We start from the raw sequence: 19,246 nt of genomic DNA, 5'->3' as shown, positions 1-19,246 counted from the left end.
AAGAGCTTTAAGGTTCCTTCCAACTCAAACCAGTCTGGGATCCTGTGACCCAAGTTTTTTACTCTTCTCCTTTAAAGTATTCATCTGTTTTTTAAAAGATAATGTGGGCATTCAACAACTTGTGACCCAATTTCCCATTAACCTCCCATTTTCTAAGCACTGTCTCTGTAGACATTATTTCACATATTTCTAATCAGCTTAGTATTTTCATGTGTCTTGTTTTATAATGTTCTAGTTCTTCCCCATATCTATGGCCGAAGTCCTCAATTAAATCATAATCTTGAAATGAAGCCTAAAATCTGGTTTTCGCTTCTGTTCAAATGCCTTTGAGACTTAATACCGCAAGTAAAAATGTTTTGAACTGAGCTACCTGAAACTGTTTATAAATTCACAAAGTGAGTAAAGTGTGCACCTCTTCAGGAGATTTTTGTTGAAAGATAATAAAATGAAGAAAAAACCTTTGTCCCACAGGGCTGTGCCTATGATTAGAATACAGACAGAACTTTTTCTGTTTCTTTTTCTCCTTCTTTCTGTGAAACACCTGGAAATCTACCCATATGCTTTTCATCTGCTAGGATAAGCAGGTAACAATGCTTCAGCAACATGCAGAATTAAAGAGTATAAATGCTTGTGACAAAGGTGTGATTTTCTCTGCACACTTCTAGCACTTGTTATATGCAGTAGCATTAGCAAGCATCAGAACTGGAAACATCTTTAAGATGTGTTTTATGCTAAAAGCATACAGAGCATAAAGCCCTATATCTTTTAAATACACTATGATAGCTTAAACAAACATGAAGTTTACCTGTCAAGTCTCTTTCTAGAGCTTGAGCTTAACTCTGAAAGGATCCCGAGATAATTTCATTTTGCTTCCTGTTTGTTAGTCCATTAAATCTTTTCATTAGGGAATGTTTGGGAAAACCAAAAATAAAAACGGGGAGGGGGAGGTATATTTGACACTTGTTCTTTAAAACTGGAAAGAGCAGCATTGGTATCAAGAACAGAAACCTGGCACATCTGAAAATACATAGAGTATTTAAAGGATGAGACCCTAGCCATCTCTTTGTGGGCATCAGTGACCCAAGTAACCGTGACTGTTTTGTTGTAGAAGTTGTTGCTTTGGAAGAAGGGGAGGTTTTGCATGTGTCTCTTGCAGCCAGATTTTCAGGAGTGCTGGAGTCCAGACTCTTTTTTGAAGTCACTCTGTGAGATGTCAGTGCTCAAAATCAGGCTCCAGGACTTGGTAACTGAAAAGGGGGTGAAGAATCTGGATCTCAACTAAATCAAGAGACTTGTTGGTGCACTCTGATTTCCCAACCAGTGGAATTTTACTTTTTATTTTATTGGCACACTGTTTATTCCATTTCAGATGAGTCTCTTGCCCACCTGGAACACCATGGTGTTTAACTTCTGTCAGTCTTGATCTTCTTTGCAGGTGGTGCTTCATCACCTTTGGCTACTTGTTGGTGAAGAAAAGCTGTGGGTTGTTTATTACGCGCTTGAAAAAAATAGAGGTTTGCGCCAAAATGAAGCTGCATGTTATCCTAAAGTTTATCATCTGGTGTCATTTTCAGAATCAACAGAGGAAGAAAAGAGGATAATTACATTTAATCCATTTTAATAGAGAGATTGTCAGAAAAACACTGAAAATTATGATGATTTTTTCCAACCCTGATTTGTCTTTTGTTCCACCAAACAAATCTTAATTATCTTTTGTAGTAGAAGTGAAAGTCAGCTCTTCTATTATTGCTCTGTGTTTTGTTAAATAGCTTGCCAGAAAAAAGCACCAGCAGTGTAATTAGATTAATCCAGCACTCAGTGTGCTATGCAGTACCGAGGACTGGTTCCTGGAGCACTTCCCTTCACTAGATGCATTTTTTAGGAGGATTTTTTGTTCTCATTGAGAGACTTGCTGAATAACAAGACTAATCTCTAGTGCACTTGGACTCCAAGCTGTTTTGGTACCCTGCTGACGTTGCACAGCTAATGACCTGGGCCAGAGTGTGCTTCCTAATGAGAAAAGTGATTTAAAGATTGTACCCAAGGATGCAATTGTAATTAAGCACCATTGAGCAGTTGAAGCACTCCAGTGCTGCAGTGCTGGCTGGTTGTGTGGATTGGGTTTGCTTTGTTCTTTCACGTGCTAGGTGAACTGGAGAGGAGAGCTGTATAGCTCCTGTTGTTTTCCTGAGCTTCCTGTTCCCTCTGTCTCCCAGTGTTCAGAACAATATGGAGCTGGGGTTGAAAAGCAATTGGCAGGAGTCTCCTGCCAGGCACTGGGTGGAGAAATCTCTCTTTGTAACCCAAAGACAGATTTCTTTCTTTGGAACTTAAAGGAACTTAAAGGCTGGGTGCTGAGTCTGACCCAAATGAATTGCCAGAACTGCACAGTTAATGGTTGATGAAATTACCATCTGCAGAGCTCCTGCCCGAGTGATGTGGAAGCGCTTTGAAATGTGTGAAAAATATGGAATTATTTGTCTCTTATCAACTCTCATTTGTGGAGATGTCAGAAGTCCTCGCATGACTCCTCCTTTGAGTGAGTTTCTCACACTTATTGACCAGCTGTCATGCACTACTTGTTACTGGAGCTGAGGAGTTTAAATAAGAGTCTTTGGTCTTGGCAGTTCCCTTTTTTTATTTTCAGCTGCCTTTTTCTATTCTGTTTCTGTTCTCTGGTGCTACTCATGGTATTAATCCATCTTCTTGCCTTTCTGTGCAAAAGCAGAGATTTATGTGCGACGTCTCCTCAAAGATTTGTTCTTATTTCTCTACTTTGTAGAAAGATTCAGCATGCTTCATTAATTTTTATCCTGGTTTTAAGATTAAATTGTTTCTGATGTTTAGACATGAAAGCTATTAGAACTTCTGAAACTAGCTTTCGTAATGGCAGAATAACCTGGCAATATCCTTCAGCATTTGCCTTTTCTGTAGACAGAATGTGCTTATTCTTTCTTGTGCTTCTCAGAGGACATCCCTGAAGTACTTCTTCAGCCACTTTCTCCTAAGGTATTTTAAGACTGCTTTTGTGCTAGTGCTGTGAAATCTCAACTAAGGAATACCATGAAGTGGTGGACATGCAGAAGAGGATGTTCAAAGCCACTCTGTCATTATCTTTAGTTTGGCATTGCCTAAACTATCATTCATCATTATGATACTACTACCAGTAAGCAGCCCATCACAATTAAGCAAGGAAAAGCCAACTAAACAGATTGTATTGTGACTTTCCCTTTGCAACTAACCCTCCCCAAGTAAAATTCCCTCTTTATTAAACTAATGGGTTTTTTAACCAGAGCTCCATAACTGAAGCAGATGCCCTATTCTGAATATACACCTAATAGGGATACGTGGGTTCTGCTGCACTGAGATACTTCTTGAGTCTGCTGCTTTTCATGTCTTTTTGTATTGAGCTATTCCATTTGAAATATTAAATCTGGATGTTCCCATTATGATGTCTGGTTACTGAAATAGCCAGGCAGAAGGTTAATGTGAAAAGTGGTTGGTTTCAGTCTTTGATTTCCTAGCTAATGTACGTTTGAATTATGATTGCTTGGTAACATTTTTATAGGTACCAGGAGAGCACTCCTGGTCCAGTGTTGCTGAATTATATTGAATATCAGATGTAAAAGTAAGCACAGGCATCTTAATTGTTGATTGCTTCTATTTTGGCATTTAGTGCGGTGTTACAAGCATGACAGCATTGGTGCACTGAGGCACACAAATCCCATAATGGAGAAATGTGGGAAAAATAGAAGAGGAGGAAGGGGAATGCACAAGGGAAAAGTACGGGTAATGGAGTGTAGGAGAAATCGCTGGCCTGAGAAATGGTGGGCACACAAAAGGAGATGATGGAGGTAGGGGAAAGGTGGGAGGGCATGTGAAGAGTGTGTTGAAAACATGGAAGTGTTGCTGCATGTGTTCACTCCACAAAAGTAAAAATATGCCAATCCCATGTCAACTAGACTGAGACTCTCAGGTGCCTCTATATGCCCTGAAGCAGTTGTGTGCGTACCTGCTCCTGGTGCTTTAGTCATCCCCTTAAAAGCTAGAGGAAAAGTTTTTGGGAAATGAAACCATCTGAGATGAGCTCAATTGATCTCAATCAGATTAGTCAACTCAGTGTTCAAAGATCCAGGATTTGTCAGGATTATCTTGACATCTGAGGTGCCGGATGAGTGAACAAACTTGCTTTGGGATACCAAATTTGAGGTCATTTGATACAAGATTTATTTTTTTTTTAAACTCTAACCATCACTAAACACTAACCATCACTTGTAGGTTTTTCTGAGCAATGGAAACGTTCCTCTTCTGCTTCATGAGCCCATAAACTTCTGAGCAGAAGAGGTGAAGAGGTACCTTGTGTATCATGGATTGGTGCTATGCTTGGATATGAACCCCCTGTGCAGGCTGCTAAGTCTAGTTCTTTCTTGCTGCTGTTGTAAAACTGTGCTAATTCTGGTATACATGAAATGCTCTGTGGTTGGGGAAGGAACAGAGAGAGTATCTACCAAGTGTTGCAGTGTGCTAAGTCAGGGTGACTTTCCATCATGCCAACAATTGCTTTTGTGAATTGTGAGATGTAGTGACTCTCACTGACAGTGTAGCTTGGAAATCTATGAGTGCTTTTCACAATAGAAATCACATGCTATCAGATCAGGTGAAATCTGATGTTGTTGTAGATCATTGCTTAAGTATAATTTAATTTAATACTAATTTTGTATTAAAGATTGGCAGCCTGATACATGTGAACAGTCCTAGAAACAGTGCTTGCAATCCCCTTTCCAATGAGAGGTGCCTGCATCATTAGTCACCTCTACTTTCTTCTTATCTAACCCACCAAAATGAGATATTTAAAATTAATTTTATCCCAGCCTTTTAAGCTAGTAGGTAGAGCACTGTCCTGGCGAGCAGGAACAAGGAATGCAAATGTTTTCAAGCTACAGAAATAATAAACAGGTTTCCAGTTCCTGTGCTAGGGCTCTAAAAAGGCTTCAGAGAGATGCTTCCCTGTTGCTGCCTCTTAATTTGGGACTTGACTGGTGGGAAATAAGAAATAAACTGAAGTGTGCATCAGCCGCAAGATTCTTTTGCTATAAGAACCTTGAGCTGTATTGGAGCTAATTGATCTTAAGATGGAAGGCAACAGATTCTGTTTTCAATTCCTGGAACCATCAAGTTCACAAAGAACAACTACTCTTTAATGTAATAAACACTCTCCTTGAAAAGAGTGATTAATCCTGACTCCCCTTTGAACACTGAAAGGTTTGTGCTACCTGTGACACAGGGAGAGGATAATTCTGATGTTAGATTCTAGCAGTGATGTGACAGTGACTGCTTTCTGGTGGTGAACAGACACAGCTGTGACTACTAACTTCCAATCAACAGTAATTTGGGTGATAATTTCTTCAGACACTGCAAACTGACCTTAGGTTTACATTACGGAATTGTACATTAATTCCAATATATCACACAACCAACTAATATCATTTGTACACTTGGTACAATAAAATCTAATACATAAAGGGAATGCACAATGAGCTGTTATTGAGTCATTATAATTCATACCTTCCACACAAATGAATAGGAAAAATGGAGAGGAGTTGTTATGGTAAAGTTGCATTATATCTTTGATTTGCAGGATAAAGTCTATCCTCTGTCAGTTATTTTAGGCTGTAGCGAATTCCTAAGTGTTAGTGCTGACTTGAAAGTTCTTGTATGAAAGCATTTTAACTGAAAAATTTGGGGCAGAAAATGTTAGTGTGGGTCTTTTTTCTTCTTTTTTTTTCCTAGCTCTGCATAGATTTCTCTCACTCAGTGCTGGCAGATGATTTAAAGGCCTGTGATCTCGACTTTTTGCTTGCATCGCATGTTGCAGTCTCTGCCAGTGTCTTAGCAATCCTTTTGTCTTCTGTCTTGTCATGGTCATCTTGAGCTGTGCCCTGTCATAGACAGTCACGTAAATCACCAGTGGAGTGCTTAGTGCTGTGTTTCCTCTGGTGTTCTGTCCCTTGGCTCTGACCTGTGGTTCCAGGGTGGTTCAGGAGTATTTCCTACATCTTCTGGGGGCTTTTGACTTCAAGCCTCCAGCCAGTTTTATTGAATCTGGATCTTGCTGAATCTGAAAGGAAAACCTTAACGTAGCGTGCACATGCTTAGATGTAGCTGCAGGCAGGATCCCTGTACGGCTTTAACCATTTATACCGGTACTTGTTCTGGTGAATCATGACAGTGCAAAACTTCATACTGTCAGAGTGGCCCAATTTAGGTGAATAATGAAGGCAGCTCTCATTAGTGGCCCAGCAAAATATGCACAAGCATTTGGTACACATCATCTGTTTTTTATGCAGGATTCTCAGTATTTCTGAGCCTCTTTCCTATTATTGTTCAATGAATGGAGATAGTCATAGAGTGATAGACTCAAGGAATGGCTTGTGTTGGAAGGAACCTTAAAGCTCATTCAGTTCCAACGCCCTGCTGTGGGCAGGGACACGTTCCACTATACCTGGTTGCTCCAAGCCCCGTCCAACCTGGCCTTGAGCACTTGAGGGAGAAGTTACATCAATCCAAAAAGAAGTGATCCATGCTGTGCAAAGGGCACAGGTAGGTGTGAGAGAGAACTGGCTGGCTCAGAAAGTGGTGAAAATAGGGTGCATATTTTCTGGCAAGAAGGGGTCCTAATCATGGGAGCTTCAGAGAGACAGGGGAGAGAAGGTCACGAAGTAAAGGAAGATTTGAAGCCTTAAGCTCATTAGAGCTAGAGTTGACTCCAGACTGGCAGAGCTCATAGTGAAGGGGATAAGGTTGCACAGAGCTGTACTGATAGGAGTCTGGGAGGTTTCATGTAGCTTATGTCAAATTCCTTGAATTGCCATGTATCTAAGTACAGAGCCCCAGACAAGTACAGTACAACAGTGGAGAGCAGTATCTGAGGTGGAAAGTTTTGGGTTGGTTTTTTTTTTTAAAGTAGAAACCCAGTCAACGTAGCTAAACTTTAAATCTGCTTTCTTGGTCACAGATCCACAGATTAATCTGTTCAAAACGAAGTCAGCTATGGCATCAAACCACATTGCTCAAGACTTTAGTCCAGACTTTCAGGAAAGTCTCCAAACACATGGACCACACAGCCTCTTTGGGCAAGCTTTTTACTGTTTGACCACTATAATGAAAACTTGTATTGTGTAGGCACACAAAGCGGAGCAACCTGTGGAGAAAGCTTTTTTATTGCATCAGAAGTTGCTCATGAAACATGCCACTGGGTGACTCACTTACTTGATGAGGATAAGTGGAGAGAGCTGTAGAGAGAAGCAAAAAGAGTTCATACAAAGCATGAATATGGCACCCTAGTCAGGAAACCCATTTCATAGTGCAAGAGCAAGCAATTACCAAAGTGGAATTTGTCCCCCAGAGCTAATTTGCTCTTTGATTAGTCTCTTCCTTTTGAGTTCCCAAAGGGAAAGCATTCGTGTCTGGGTGAGCCCTTCATGCACAGTCTGCTTGTTCAAGGGGAACAGTCACTGATCTACCTCAAGCCTCAGGATGCTACCTCTCAACTTCAGTTTATCAAGTGTGCTCTTCACTTCCAACTCCAATTTTTCTGTTTTGTGAGAAGTGGGTAGTGCAGTGTGTGAGCTGGAGGTAATGCAGTCAGGACTTGCTAAGTAATGATGGAATCATTAGGAAGAAGTTATGTGAGACATGTTAAACCAATTTAATTTTTCAAATAGTTGCTGTGGATTGTGATTTTGTATTACTTGAAGAGCATTTTCTGCATACACTTCACTGTCTGGCTTCATGTAGCCTGAGTGTGGTGTCATTAAGAGCTGCTATGTTAGAACAGCTTCAGTGTAGGTATCCCAAGCCCTAAACTGCATCTTCTCCTGTCTTTGCCTTCTGCACTCTCATAGTCTCAGGCAAAGGCTCAGCTGAGCACCCTGTTCCTTGTTGCTCTTTCCCAGATCCCCGATAGCATTTTACCTTCCTAAAGACTTTTCCCCAAAACAAAGTTGTTGTAAGGACCCATGCTAGATTTTTTTGACTATGCTAGCTTTCCTTTAGGATACATTACCAAACATTTTAGCTGTTTTCTATATTTTCATCATAGTATGAATGAATATCAGTTAATTAACATGTATTCCCTCGAAAACATAAACCTTACAAGAAACTTTTGGGGTGTGTTTGTGACTTTTGTTGATGAAAGTGCACTTCAGGTGTGATCTAACATATCTACTTGTTTATTTTTATAAATGTGACCACTGGAGTTGGTGTGTCAGAGTTTTCTGGGGGAAGATACTACATTCGGTGGTGCTTGTGTGCTGTGAACTGCCCTACATGAATGCTGCTTGGTCTCCTCCTTCTGAGCCTACTAAGTTGGGTTTGGTGTTCCACCTGGATAACTGCTATTCTGTCAGCCTGACTCATACTGCCCTATCTATTGAAGTACTTTTACTGTATCTATTACAGGACCCTTAGTGAACAAGTCTGCCACAAGCAGCAGCAAAATTCAAGGTGAGCAGGGTTTAACACAGGAAAAGAATAACCAGGAAAGGCAGAGTTGTGTTGGAAAGTAATGTAAGATGTGCTATTTTTTGAAATAATTGGATTCTTTTGAGAATAGATATATCAATGACAGGTAATGGCTAGCTGGGACACAAGAGGAGTGTCAAGATAAAAAAAGCCTTTCAGCAAAGAAGGACAATTAGTCAAATTAATAATTTAAAATAATGGCACTACAGCAGAAATGAATCCCCAGCTGCTTCCACTGGTGACACTGGTGGTGCTAGCATGATGATAACAGTTGGTGGATCTCTGGTGAGTGTCAATTAAGTGTATAAAATACTCTCAAGTATGCTTTAAATGTGTTTCAACAGAAGCGATTGCTGTAAAAGCTCTGTTAATGTGAGAGGGGATGACTGTTTCAGCAAAAAAGCGAGGGAGAAAATGAGAATAATGAGAATAAGGAGAAGATAGATGGTCTTATGACGGGGGATGATGGTTTTAAATTCATTCTATGTGTGCTCATCCACTGGATGGATGACCTCTAAAAAAGTTTAAATGGCCTATGGTGATGGCTTTTAGAAGCTCCTCAGCCCAAAACAGCAAAGATGCATAAATGTCTGTAAAAGTGAAGTATTGATTAGTATGAAACTTCATGAGGGATCCGGAGAATCTGCTGGAGCAAATTCATGTTCTCTTTTCTGGTTCAGGACTCTAGTTGTGATATGCGGATAGACTCCACTACTTGTTAAAGTTGTAAAATAGGTATGCTTTATTCAGTGCTGAGACACATGGGGGATCGCTCCTCCAAACGTATGTGCACCTCCGCATTGTTCTCCTCTACATTTATCCTCTAAACTATTACATATACATTAGATCACACAACACACTTATACGTATTCACGACCCATCCCCTCTTGTATTATGATAAGAGGTAAAAGGTCCTTGCTTGCGCAGTGCCTCCTGGTGGTCGTGGGCGAGGGTCTCAAGATGAAGTAAACGAGTCGTCCTTGAACTTTTCACCTCTGGTCGTCACGCATGTTCCCTGGTGATTTAGTCACTGTCCAAATGCAAAACTGATTTCAGCTGGTTTAGGGGTCCAGAGAACAGGAACCGAGTTACTGTTCCTTCCTCTTATCAATAGCCTTGGTCCTCTCACCCTGTTCCAACAAGCACGATAAGTGTTGAGCAGCATTTGTTGAGTAAGCATGAGTAAGTAGTAACATGTTAAGCAAGCAGCTTAACCCTAACCCCCCTGTACATTGGTTAACCCTTCACATCAGTTGCAGCACTGCCTCTTGAGACCACATTCTCCAAAGCACTGTACTTAATACTGGCATCTGGGGGAGTTTACTGCTTTCCTGTTCATCAGAAAGCTCTATCACAGTGACAGCACTTTGTAATTACTGAGGTGGCATCATCAGTCAAAGAAGAATGACCTCTAAATGCAGAATCTATCTCTGTGCAAGAAGGTGAGGGTGCTGCTTTATCACTGCCTTTAAGCTTCCCTGTGCTTCCACACTATTAATGAATGCAACATCGTGTCATATGGGAAGTAATTCTTTTAATTTTCAATGTTAGTAAATTTTGTAGGAAACAAAAGTCCTGGTCAAATTATTATAGATGAGATGGGAAACCAGAGGACCCCTCTGGTAATAGTGCCAGCTGTGACTTCTGGTTTTGCTTTTTTTACTGAAGTGAGATGTTCTGCTAACAACAAGTGTTTAAAAGTTCAAAATAAAAATTAGTATTAGTTTATGTGGCATGGTCTGTGTTGGTTTATAGGGTAGGAGTTTGTTCTCTGATCCTTAATCATAAGCACTCCGAGGGCTGTCACCTATTGGAAGGTAATGTTCAACACATTCAGGCTGCTTCTTTACAGAGGGTGCAACCCTTCCTCCCCACTTCCCAGCCCAGCCTTTCTAGAGTGCTTATCTCCATCTAGCACAACCTGCCAAACATGGAAGCTCTCTCATCATACTTCTGTAATTCCAATGGGATCAAAGCTATGCACCTCCTAATCCCTCCAGTTTTGTTCCCTATGACATATGTTCAGGGAATTGAGATGGGGTCTTGCTGTGCTGCTTTCACGAGAATGTGCCAGTGCCCCCATTTCTTGTCAGGCTATCATCATTCCTAAAATACCTAGAAAAGAGGAGATTGAGATGAGCTCTTAGGCAGAAGTTCTTCCTTGTGAGGGTGCTGAGGCACTGGCACAGGTTGCCCAGAGAAGCTGTGGCTGCCCCATCCCTGGCAGTGTTCAAGGCCAGGTTGGACGGGGCTTGGAGCAACCTGGTCTAGTGGAAGGTGTCCCTGCCCATGGCAGGGGGTTGGAACTGGATAAGCTCTAAGGTCCCTTCCAACCTGAACCTGTCTGTGATTCTATGATTCCCTGACAGACCTAGCTTGATGCCCTCATAGCTTAGCAAGTCTGTTGGTAAAGATTCTTCTGCTGTACTTTTTGAGATGGACCTTTCCTTTTCATTTCTCAGCAGAACAAAAAGAACAAAGTCTGTAGCATTGCAGTCACTTTCAGTCAAGCATAACTATAGCCATGTTCAAGTTGAAATCATAAAACTAGACATGAATTTAGAGTGAGGTATTTAATAGTAGTTCAATTTAATAGTAGTTCAGCATGATAGAAAGCATCATTTTCTATTCTTAAAGAGCTGCAGGTAGGTTGGTACCTCATGCTATCATGAACTTTAGCTGTGCAACCTCAATGCTGTTGTTTGCTTACATTCCTGTTGTACCTAGCAGGCTTCTTCTTATTAAGAGTACTGTCACATTCTCTGTTCACAGCACAATTTCTCCTCCTTCTTATATCTCACCCTTGCTGAATGAGTGGCAAGGGTCTATTATGGAAAACAAATGTCATTGTGTGTGTGTAGCAAGAGCTAATCTCAGCTGCTTTGTTCTATAACAAAGCAAGAAACAGCTATTGAGATTAACAGGCAGGTGAAGATCCGGTGGTTCAATCCATCATCAAATTGGTTCCCTTTAAGTATACTACAGGGCAGTAGGATTATGGCTGTTATCTAGCAAATCACTAGGAAAAACACAGAACAAAACCAGAAGGAAACATTATTTTCCCTTACTAAGATCAAGAGGTTTTACACAGAGATGTCTAGAGAAATTTCCGGTGTGGGAAGATGTCCCCAGAAGGGCAAAAGGAATAGCTTAGGCAAAAACCTCAAATGCTAGCATCTGAACAAAAAAAGTCACCAAGCTCCAGTTGTTAGGTTCTTTTATACTTATCCCCTTTGTATTTTCCCTGTTCTTTCCCTTTCTTTCTGTTTAGTGGTAGCCCATGGTGTCTGCCAGCTGGTTGCAGGGTGCAGGTTCTTTGTGTTCAAAATCACACTAGTGTTTTCTCCACAACTTTCCCAACAGAACTTTGAGGTTAACTTTAAAAAAAAAAAAACTAAAACCAACACCAAAGCCAACCTGAGATGATTTAAATGATCAAATACTGCATCATTTTTGTTCTTTCTGGTTTTGAGCCTTTTAGACTTGCTGCTTTGCAATCTGCAGGGACAGAATTGTTTGCAAACTCATGATCTGAGCAACTTGATTTTACTGTTTAGACCAATCCTTAGCAGCATTAGGTCTATCATAAAGCACTGGCATTTTGGTACAAGGAACCATGTGCCTTCCTCAAATCTGGGTTGCTTGCCCTAAGGCAAACACTGAGTCAGTGGCAGAGCTGTCTGACTGGGGGTCTTTGGCTGGGGGATATTCGCCATGGCACACTGGCCTCTGTTTAAAAACCAAAAAACCACAACCGATTCCCCCCACCCCAGCCCCTGCATGTGGTTGTGTGTAGTTTGCATGCAGTTGTAATTGCATGCTGTTCAGTCTCTCTTAAAGACACTGTAGTAAATAGTCAATAAATGCATTTCTCAGGCTATGCTTCCATATAGCTTTCCATAAAAGGATTTTCCAAGCCAACTCCCATCCACTCTGCTGTAGGAACTCACAGCTTACATTTTACATCTTAGACCAAAAATGTAGATGATACTAAAATATTCTGCCGAACAGCCATGTGTGGTGTTTTATTGCTCTTTTCCGAAGACTTTCAGAGTCAGATAGGAGATGGAAATCCATCTGCTTTGCCGGTTAATGTAGATTTGAGATGCGGAGTATCTGTGTTGTGCTCGTTCGAGCTTCATTCTACAAACCCTGTATGTTTGTCTTTAGTGGAGTCAGTGTGCTTTAGAAGACAGATAACATATTTGCTGAATTGGACAGAAAATGGGTGTGAAAAAAACACAGTTGATTATAAACATGGGTGAAATGTACTTGTTTTAACAGCTTTTGCCTGTCCTAGTATCTCAACAAAAGGATTCTTTTCTTTCCTGTTGCTACAGAGACCATTTAAGTGTCACAAGATGAGGTGGCTGCTATGCAAAGCTGGTGAGACAACTGGTGACTAAGTTGACCTGAAGCATTGTGCTAAAAAGCATGGACAAATTATATTAGGGATGAAAAAAGCTCTGACTTGATAAAAGGAAACTTTTTCACTGTTTGGTTAGTCAGGAGTCAGAACAGATTTGCCCAGACAGGTTGATTGGTAGCTCTGCTCGGAGGTTTTGAAGACCTCACTAGCTCAAGCCTCGAGCACTGTGGTCTAATCCCATTGCTGATCCTGCTTTGAGCAGGAGGTTGGGCTGGGGACTTCTGGAGGTCCCTTGGAGCCCGGGTTGTTTTGGGGGGTCTATGTGTCAGCAACAGGAACTGCCTTGCTCTCTGTTTCACTGGGCTGTCTGCTTTAGGTCTGCAGAGTATGTAGAGGCAGGTTTACACCTAGAAAAGGCTACATAGTATATGAAACACAGGAGGAAAGGTTCTGTTTCAGCAGAGATCTACCTGCCTGTAAAGCAGGGTTTTCAGCCGCAATCTCTGGTGTGCTCCAAAGCCTGGGAGCCCACTCTGGGGCAGTTTGCTGTGGTTTTGTGTCAATGGATGCTTTAATTCTGTTAATTTGACACTGATTCCCCAGTGTATTTGGGCAAAGTTGCTTGTAGAGTGAGATACGTGTTGTGTTTGCCTGCAGCAGTTCAGTCTTGTTTGCTTACTGGAGAGGCAGAGCAGGGGGCTGGGATATTGGCTCCTGCTCATACCACATCCTGAGGCACTCAGCCCCTTCCCCACAGGTGCTTCATGAGGTCAAGGCCATTGCTGTGTGTTTCCTGGAGCTGTCAGCCTGACACTCCGCCCACAAAACATGACTGCTGTACTGTGCAGAGCTAGTCCCTTGTACAATGTTACGTGTTGGAAGAGCATACATGGTGTTACGCTCTATCAGGCCCTCAGCTTTTCTCCCTTGTCATATGTCAGAAGCCCTGGGTCATGCAGAACAGGGCAGCCTAAACCAGAAAGACATCTCTGATTAGCATGGTCTTGCTTTTGCAGGGCTGATATAAACCCATTCTGTTAAGAGACTGTGAAGTGTGGGGAGTGGTGTCTGCAGCCAAGGTGGAAGCCAGTCAAGTCAGAAGATGCAGCCTGGTGATTGCCATCACTAAAAGCAGCAGACAGAAAGAGAAGCTGAAGTTGCCACTGACTCAGCTGTTTAAAGGTTGCCATTAGTTTTAAACCTAAAATGTTGAAGCAATAAAGCTCTTGTAGTTCTTTCACTAATTTAACAGATCTAAGATTGCTCTGCACATTCTTTTAAGGTGAGTGTGTAACTGTAAAAAAATTATAAATTTTACTTGCTAGATAGGATGATCTGCCATTGCTTCTGCCCCCTGCTTTGAAGATCTTACTTGTTAAGGTCTGTAAACAGCATTTGACTGTTGCTGTCCTGGTTCCAACTGGCTTGAGGCTGCCCTTTTAAAACAGTTCTTGTTGCTGCAGTATTTGCTAAGCTCTTGCAGGGTGTAGTCTGGCAGGACAGCTAAAAGACATACAGTCTCAGCAGCTCCCTTGGGCTGGCTGCGGTATTTGACTGACCATGCATTGAATTATTCAGAAACCTAAACCAGTAGAAAATCAGTGTTTTTCCTGCTGGTTACATCTCCAGGCTGACTTGCTCTGAGATCATCTGAGGTGCTGGCAGCATCACAAGTAAAAGGCCAGAAGAAAGGGGCAAAAGTGGCTCATCTATATGGTTAAACCATTTTCTTAGACTTAATTTCTCTTGTATTTTAGGTCTGTAAACCAGCCCAGAAGCTGAAACAAACAGTAGCCCATCTTACTGCTGCTGTTTGTCCCACAGCTGCAACATCCCATCCTCTGTTGTGCTAGTCAGGAATTTGTGTAGCCCCATGCTGAACTGCGGTGGAAGTTTCCCTGCCTTAATTTTGTTCTAATGGATTAGTTTTCATCAGATTTCTTTTGTGTTGCTGCACAAATGCTTGCATCAGGGTGGGAGAGTAATGGAAGGAAAGGAGCAAGGGTTCAGGGTGCAGGGCAGGGTAACTGCTTATTTGACTGAATTTGAATTGCCAGCTTCAGCTGTCTTAACAGATGCCTGGAATTACAGTGTTAGGCAGTGATTATATCTGTCCCTATTATTTCACTTGTCCGTGAACATTTTAGAAATGAATTTGTCCCCATGACATTTGGGAAACATCCTTTCTTTTTTCCCCCCTGTAGGTTTTCTTTGCTATATGCACTTTGCGGGCTGCAACAGCCAGTGGAGTTGATGTTCAGATGGCTGATCCCTTGCTTAGCCCGTTTTCCCAAAGACATAGCAATGGCAAGGCTGTATGTTTGCTGGGGTAGGGGCAAGACTTGTTTAACTCACTTGTTTAAGTCTTTAAATCTTATGACTGGGAGAAACAAGATAGGGAAGAAGAGCTAGGGAAAGTAACACATTCCAGTATTTAAAGGGTGGCTACGTAGAAGATGGAGACTCCCTTTTTGCAAGGAGTCACATGAAAAAAGAGGAGGGGTGATGGGCACAAGTTACTCCTGGGGAGATGCCAGCTGGACACAAGAGGAAAATTTTTCACAGTGAGAACAACCAGTCACTGCAGTAATCTCCCCAGGGAAGTGGTGGATTCCCTAATGTTGGACACCGTTAAGATTCAGCTGAACAGATTGCTGGGACATCTAGTCTAGGTCATGCTGTGTCTAGAAAGGTTGGACCAGATGATCCCTGAGGTCCCTTCCAACCTGGGATTTTATGATTCTATGAAGAAGATAGCAACTGTGAGGCTCAGTCAGAAAATGCTGGGATCCACAGTTGCGGAGGGAGCTCTTAAAGTCAGCATGTGCTATAGAGACTGAAGGAAACACTGGTAGCTAGAAACCTCTAAAGATTTTGCCTCATGTCCAAATTCGTTTCAACTTCCATCAGTCTTTAAAAGGCTTTACTAACACTAAGGGGGATGGAAAATGTTAGTCATTGCAATGGTTACCCTTCTCAATGGAACTGAGCTGTGCAGGTTTGCAGGCTCTGTGTGGATATATTCCTGCTATATGGACTTCACTTGTATCATGGCCAACAGCATAGGTGGAGAGGAGGCAGGTAACCTTCTTCGGCCCACTTCCCATAATTGCACTGTCCTCAGCATCCTTGCATCTTCCCTTTCCTTTCCTCATGGGTCAACTCTTCTGTCCTTGTCATTTGTTCCTTACCGAAGGAATTAATGAAGAAGAGCAGTTTCCTAAACAGGGTATTTAAAATGTTCTGAATCTGCATGAAACAAGTTACAGAAACATGCTTGTGTCTTTGCCTTCCTTGTTCTTGCAGATGGAATTAGCTTCTCCCTGCAGAATATATACCCATCACTTCAGAGGTTTCAGTAGTTTCTATTGTGCAAGTACCTGCTGAAATGTCTCATTCAGTGTGATTTGGAATCGTGACCCCTGTGCTGTATAGTCCTGAAAGCTGTCATGCCTCCTTCAGTTTTGTGGTGTTATTTCTACAGTCCCAAGCATTCTGTAGCATCTGTGCAGCATCTGTGAAGCCATTGTTTCTAGTAGTGCTGGTGGGTTTGTATGGCCAGCAGTTTGCATGGTTGACCAAAGCAGATTTTTGAATCAGGATTCCCTCTGTGGCCCGGAGAGAGTGTTTCTCCCCAGGTACAGATGACTTGTATTGCTTCCCCTTACCACCTGTAAGCATTCTCTCTGCAAGCTTTTTCAGCCCAAATTTCAACTTCCAAGGCAGAGGTGCTAATGCCAAGCTGTGGAGTGCATTGTGCCAGCAGAACTCATGCCTCTGTTTCCAGCAACTTCCTTGTGTGCTGGGTGAGACTTGATGGTTTGCTGCTGCTGCTTCTGCTTTAGAGGATAGTGGAAGATTTTCCTGTCTCAGGTAGTGCACTATTGCAGTACATATGGATACAGTTCAGGTTTCCACCTGAGACTGTAAGAAGGTTGCCCACCATTCAACCATTTTCAGATGCTCTTTCTTCACTCTGTCCCATGGATATTCCAACTGAATCAGTTTCATTTCTGCACATGCACTGTAAATGTGCAAATTTGACCATGTCAGAGCAGCCGGTGTTTTTAATTATAAGCATATTTTGCACAGAAAAATTAAAGACTCAGAACAACCTTAGTTCAATCCACAGTTAATTACCTTTTCCATCTACTTGTCTTGCTTGACTGGAATTGAAAAGACTAAAATTAGCAAAATTTGTAGCTAAATCCTTCCAGCAGTTGTATGCCACCTGTTTAATATTGCAGGTTTTATCTGAATCTGATTGCATTAATATCTTACCTCTCTATCATGTTTAATTTGCTATTCACCATTAACATTAGCCAAATCTAATTGAGATGTCATTAAAAATGTATTTTTCTGTCAGATGCTGCTATTGGAATCATGAACTGGAATCATCGGAAACATGCTGCTAAAATTTGGTCTCTTGGTATCTTTGCTAGATTTTAGTCCTAACTGGATGGAGAACTTGAAGAGCTTGGTGAAACACCTCTAACAATTACTCTGTAGTGTTCAGCAATCACATAGTTTCTTTAGTCTGCCTGGTCCATGATGATCTGCAAGTGTATGCATTCCAGAAGATTAAAATTACTCTCATCAGTTACTGTCTACAGAGCCATCTATGTTTTCTTACTAATCCATTATGCTCTAATGAGAATGTCTGTTGTAACTGCTGCTGCCCTGCTGCCACCAGTTTGCTTCTTCCCTTCTGGGCTCTCACATGTCTTGTAAGTCCTTGTGGGCTTTTTTGTAACATTCTTTTATCATCATTGGCCTTCATTTCAATGGGCTGAGACTTGTGAATTGCTTCTTTTCCTCAGCAAGGCAAACACTGCTCTACCCACCTTTTCCACTTGCTCTGAACTGCGCGTGATGTCACTTCATCACCCTGTCATTACAGTAGTGTTTCTCAGCATATTTTTATCTAACAATCTGCTATATTCACAACAGAAATTCAACAAACCACCTTGTGCAGTCTTGCTGTCATGGTTCTCTTTTGCAAATACTATAGTGTAGTATACAGCTCTAATTCTCGAGCTTATTGGTTGAGCTTTTGGCTCCTATTTTGTTTGCATGCTTGGAAAAGTGTGAATTTATCCTGGTTTTGTTTGTGTATTATGAAGCTGCAGCCATTTCAACCAGTAGGTTGAAAACAACTGTCAAAGCCTGCTTTCCAAAGAAAGACACTTCTGTTCCGTAAACAGCCATAATTTTCTGTGGAATGAAGATAAACTCATTTTCAATGTGTTCAGTGAGGTTTCAGCTGGTGGGAATGTATGGTTGATTTTCAGTGTACTCTCTACCTGGGTATACTCTTTATATTCTGACCCTCGTGGGCAAAGTAAGTAGGAGCTCCCATTTTTCAATGAAGGCCTTTTTTTCCTAAAATATATTCAATACTGAAATGTTCTATTCTCATTCTTACCTCTGAGTACCCTGAACTATTGTTGTGTGACTCCAGTTAGCTACTTGACTGACCAACGTGGCAGCTATTCTAATTCAGTTGTTTTACTTTTTGCAGGAAGCAGCAAACATGCTCCGTCTTATGCAGAACAGGCTGAAGGAAGAGGAACAGCTCCTGCTTAAGGGTGCAAGTAAGTGGGATTTCTTTACCACTTGTATTAGCAGTTAAGTACTGGCTACTTCATGTGTAAGTATCCATTTACAAGCATGAAGCGGAGGGGACATGGGATAGGTGACAAAGTCAAGAGGTTACATTAGGAAAAGTTGAATGATAATACCTTTAAAAGGACAACCTTTAAAAGGAGATAGAGAGCCTGACCTCTGTGAAATGCTTCTTCACCTTGTAGATTTTATCTGCAGTGCTGAGTGATGGAAACAGTCATCCACTAAACATACTCTTTAATTATAGCGAGCAGATTTTAGGCTTCATTTTACTACTACCAAGGACTATATGGGCTTGCTGTGGACACAGCACTTGTCCCAGCACGATGGGATTCATAAAATCATAGGATGGTTAGGGTTGGAAAGGACCTTAAGATTATCTAGTTCCATCCCCCTGCCATTGGCAGGGACACCTCACACTAGGTCATGTTACACAAGGTTCTGTCTAACCTGGCCTTGAACACTGCCAGGGATGGAGCATTTGACACTCCTCTGGGCAACCTGTGCCAGTGCCTCACCACCCTCACAGTAAAGAACTTCTTCCTTATATCTAACCTGAACTTTCCCTGATTAAGTTTAAACCCATTACCCCTTGTCCTATCACTACAATTCTGATGAAAAGTAGGTTTGTGATCAGATTTGTTTAGATAATTCTACTCAGCAAAACGCTTGCATGTAGGTGAGTAGTGTCGTTGGTTTGTGGGACTGCTTGACTGGCCCATGTTACAC

At 41.7% G+C, this 19,246-nt stretch overlaps 1 protein-coding gene across 1 annotated transcript in view; it reads left to right on the top strand.

Moving 5' to 3' along the window:
- CLUAP1 (clusterin associated protein 1) overlaps window positions 1–19,246 on the top strand; it is a 67,913-nt gene that overhangs the window by 28,027 nt on the left and 20,640 nt on the right. Inside the window, exon 9 of the mRNA XM_080618694.1 lies at window positions 18,414–18,486. Coding sequence (XP_080474820.1) covers window positions 18,414–18,486 — 73 coding nt within the window. The remainder of the gene's footprint in view (window positions 1–18,413; window positions 18,487–19,246) is intronic.

This window comes from Psittacula echo (genome assembly GCF_963264785.1).
Source record: "Psittacula echo genome assembly, chromosome: 5".
Classification (NCBI taxonomy): domain Eukaryota; kingdom Metazoa; phylum Chordata; class Aves; order Psittaciformes; family Psittacidae; genus Psittacula; species Psittacula echo.
This window is presented reverse-complemented; position numbering and strand designations above follow the sequence as displayed.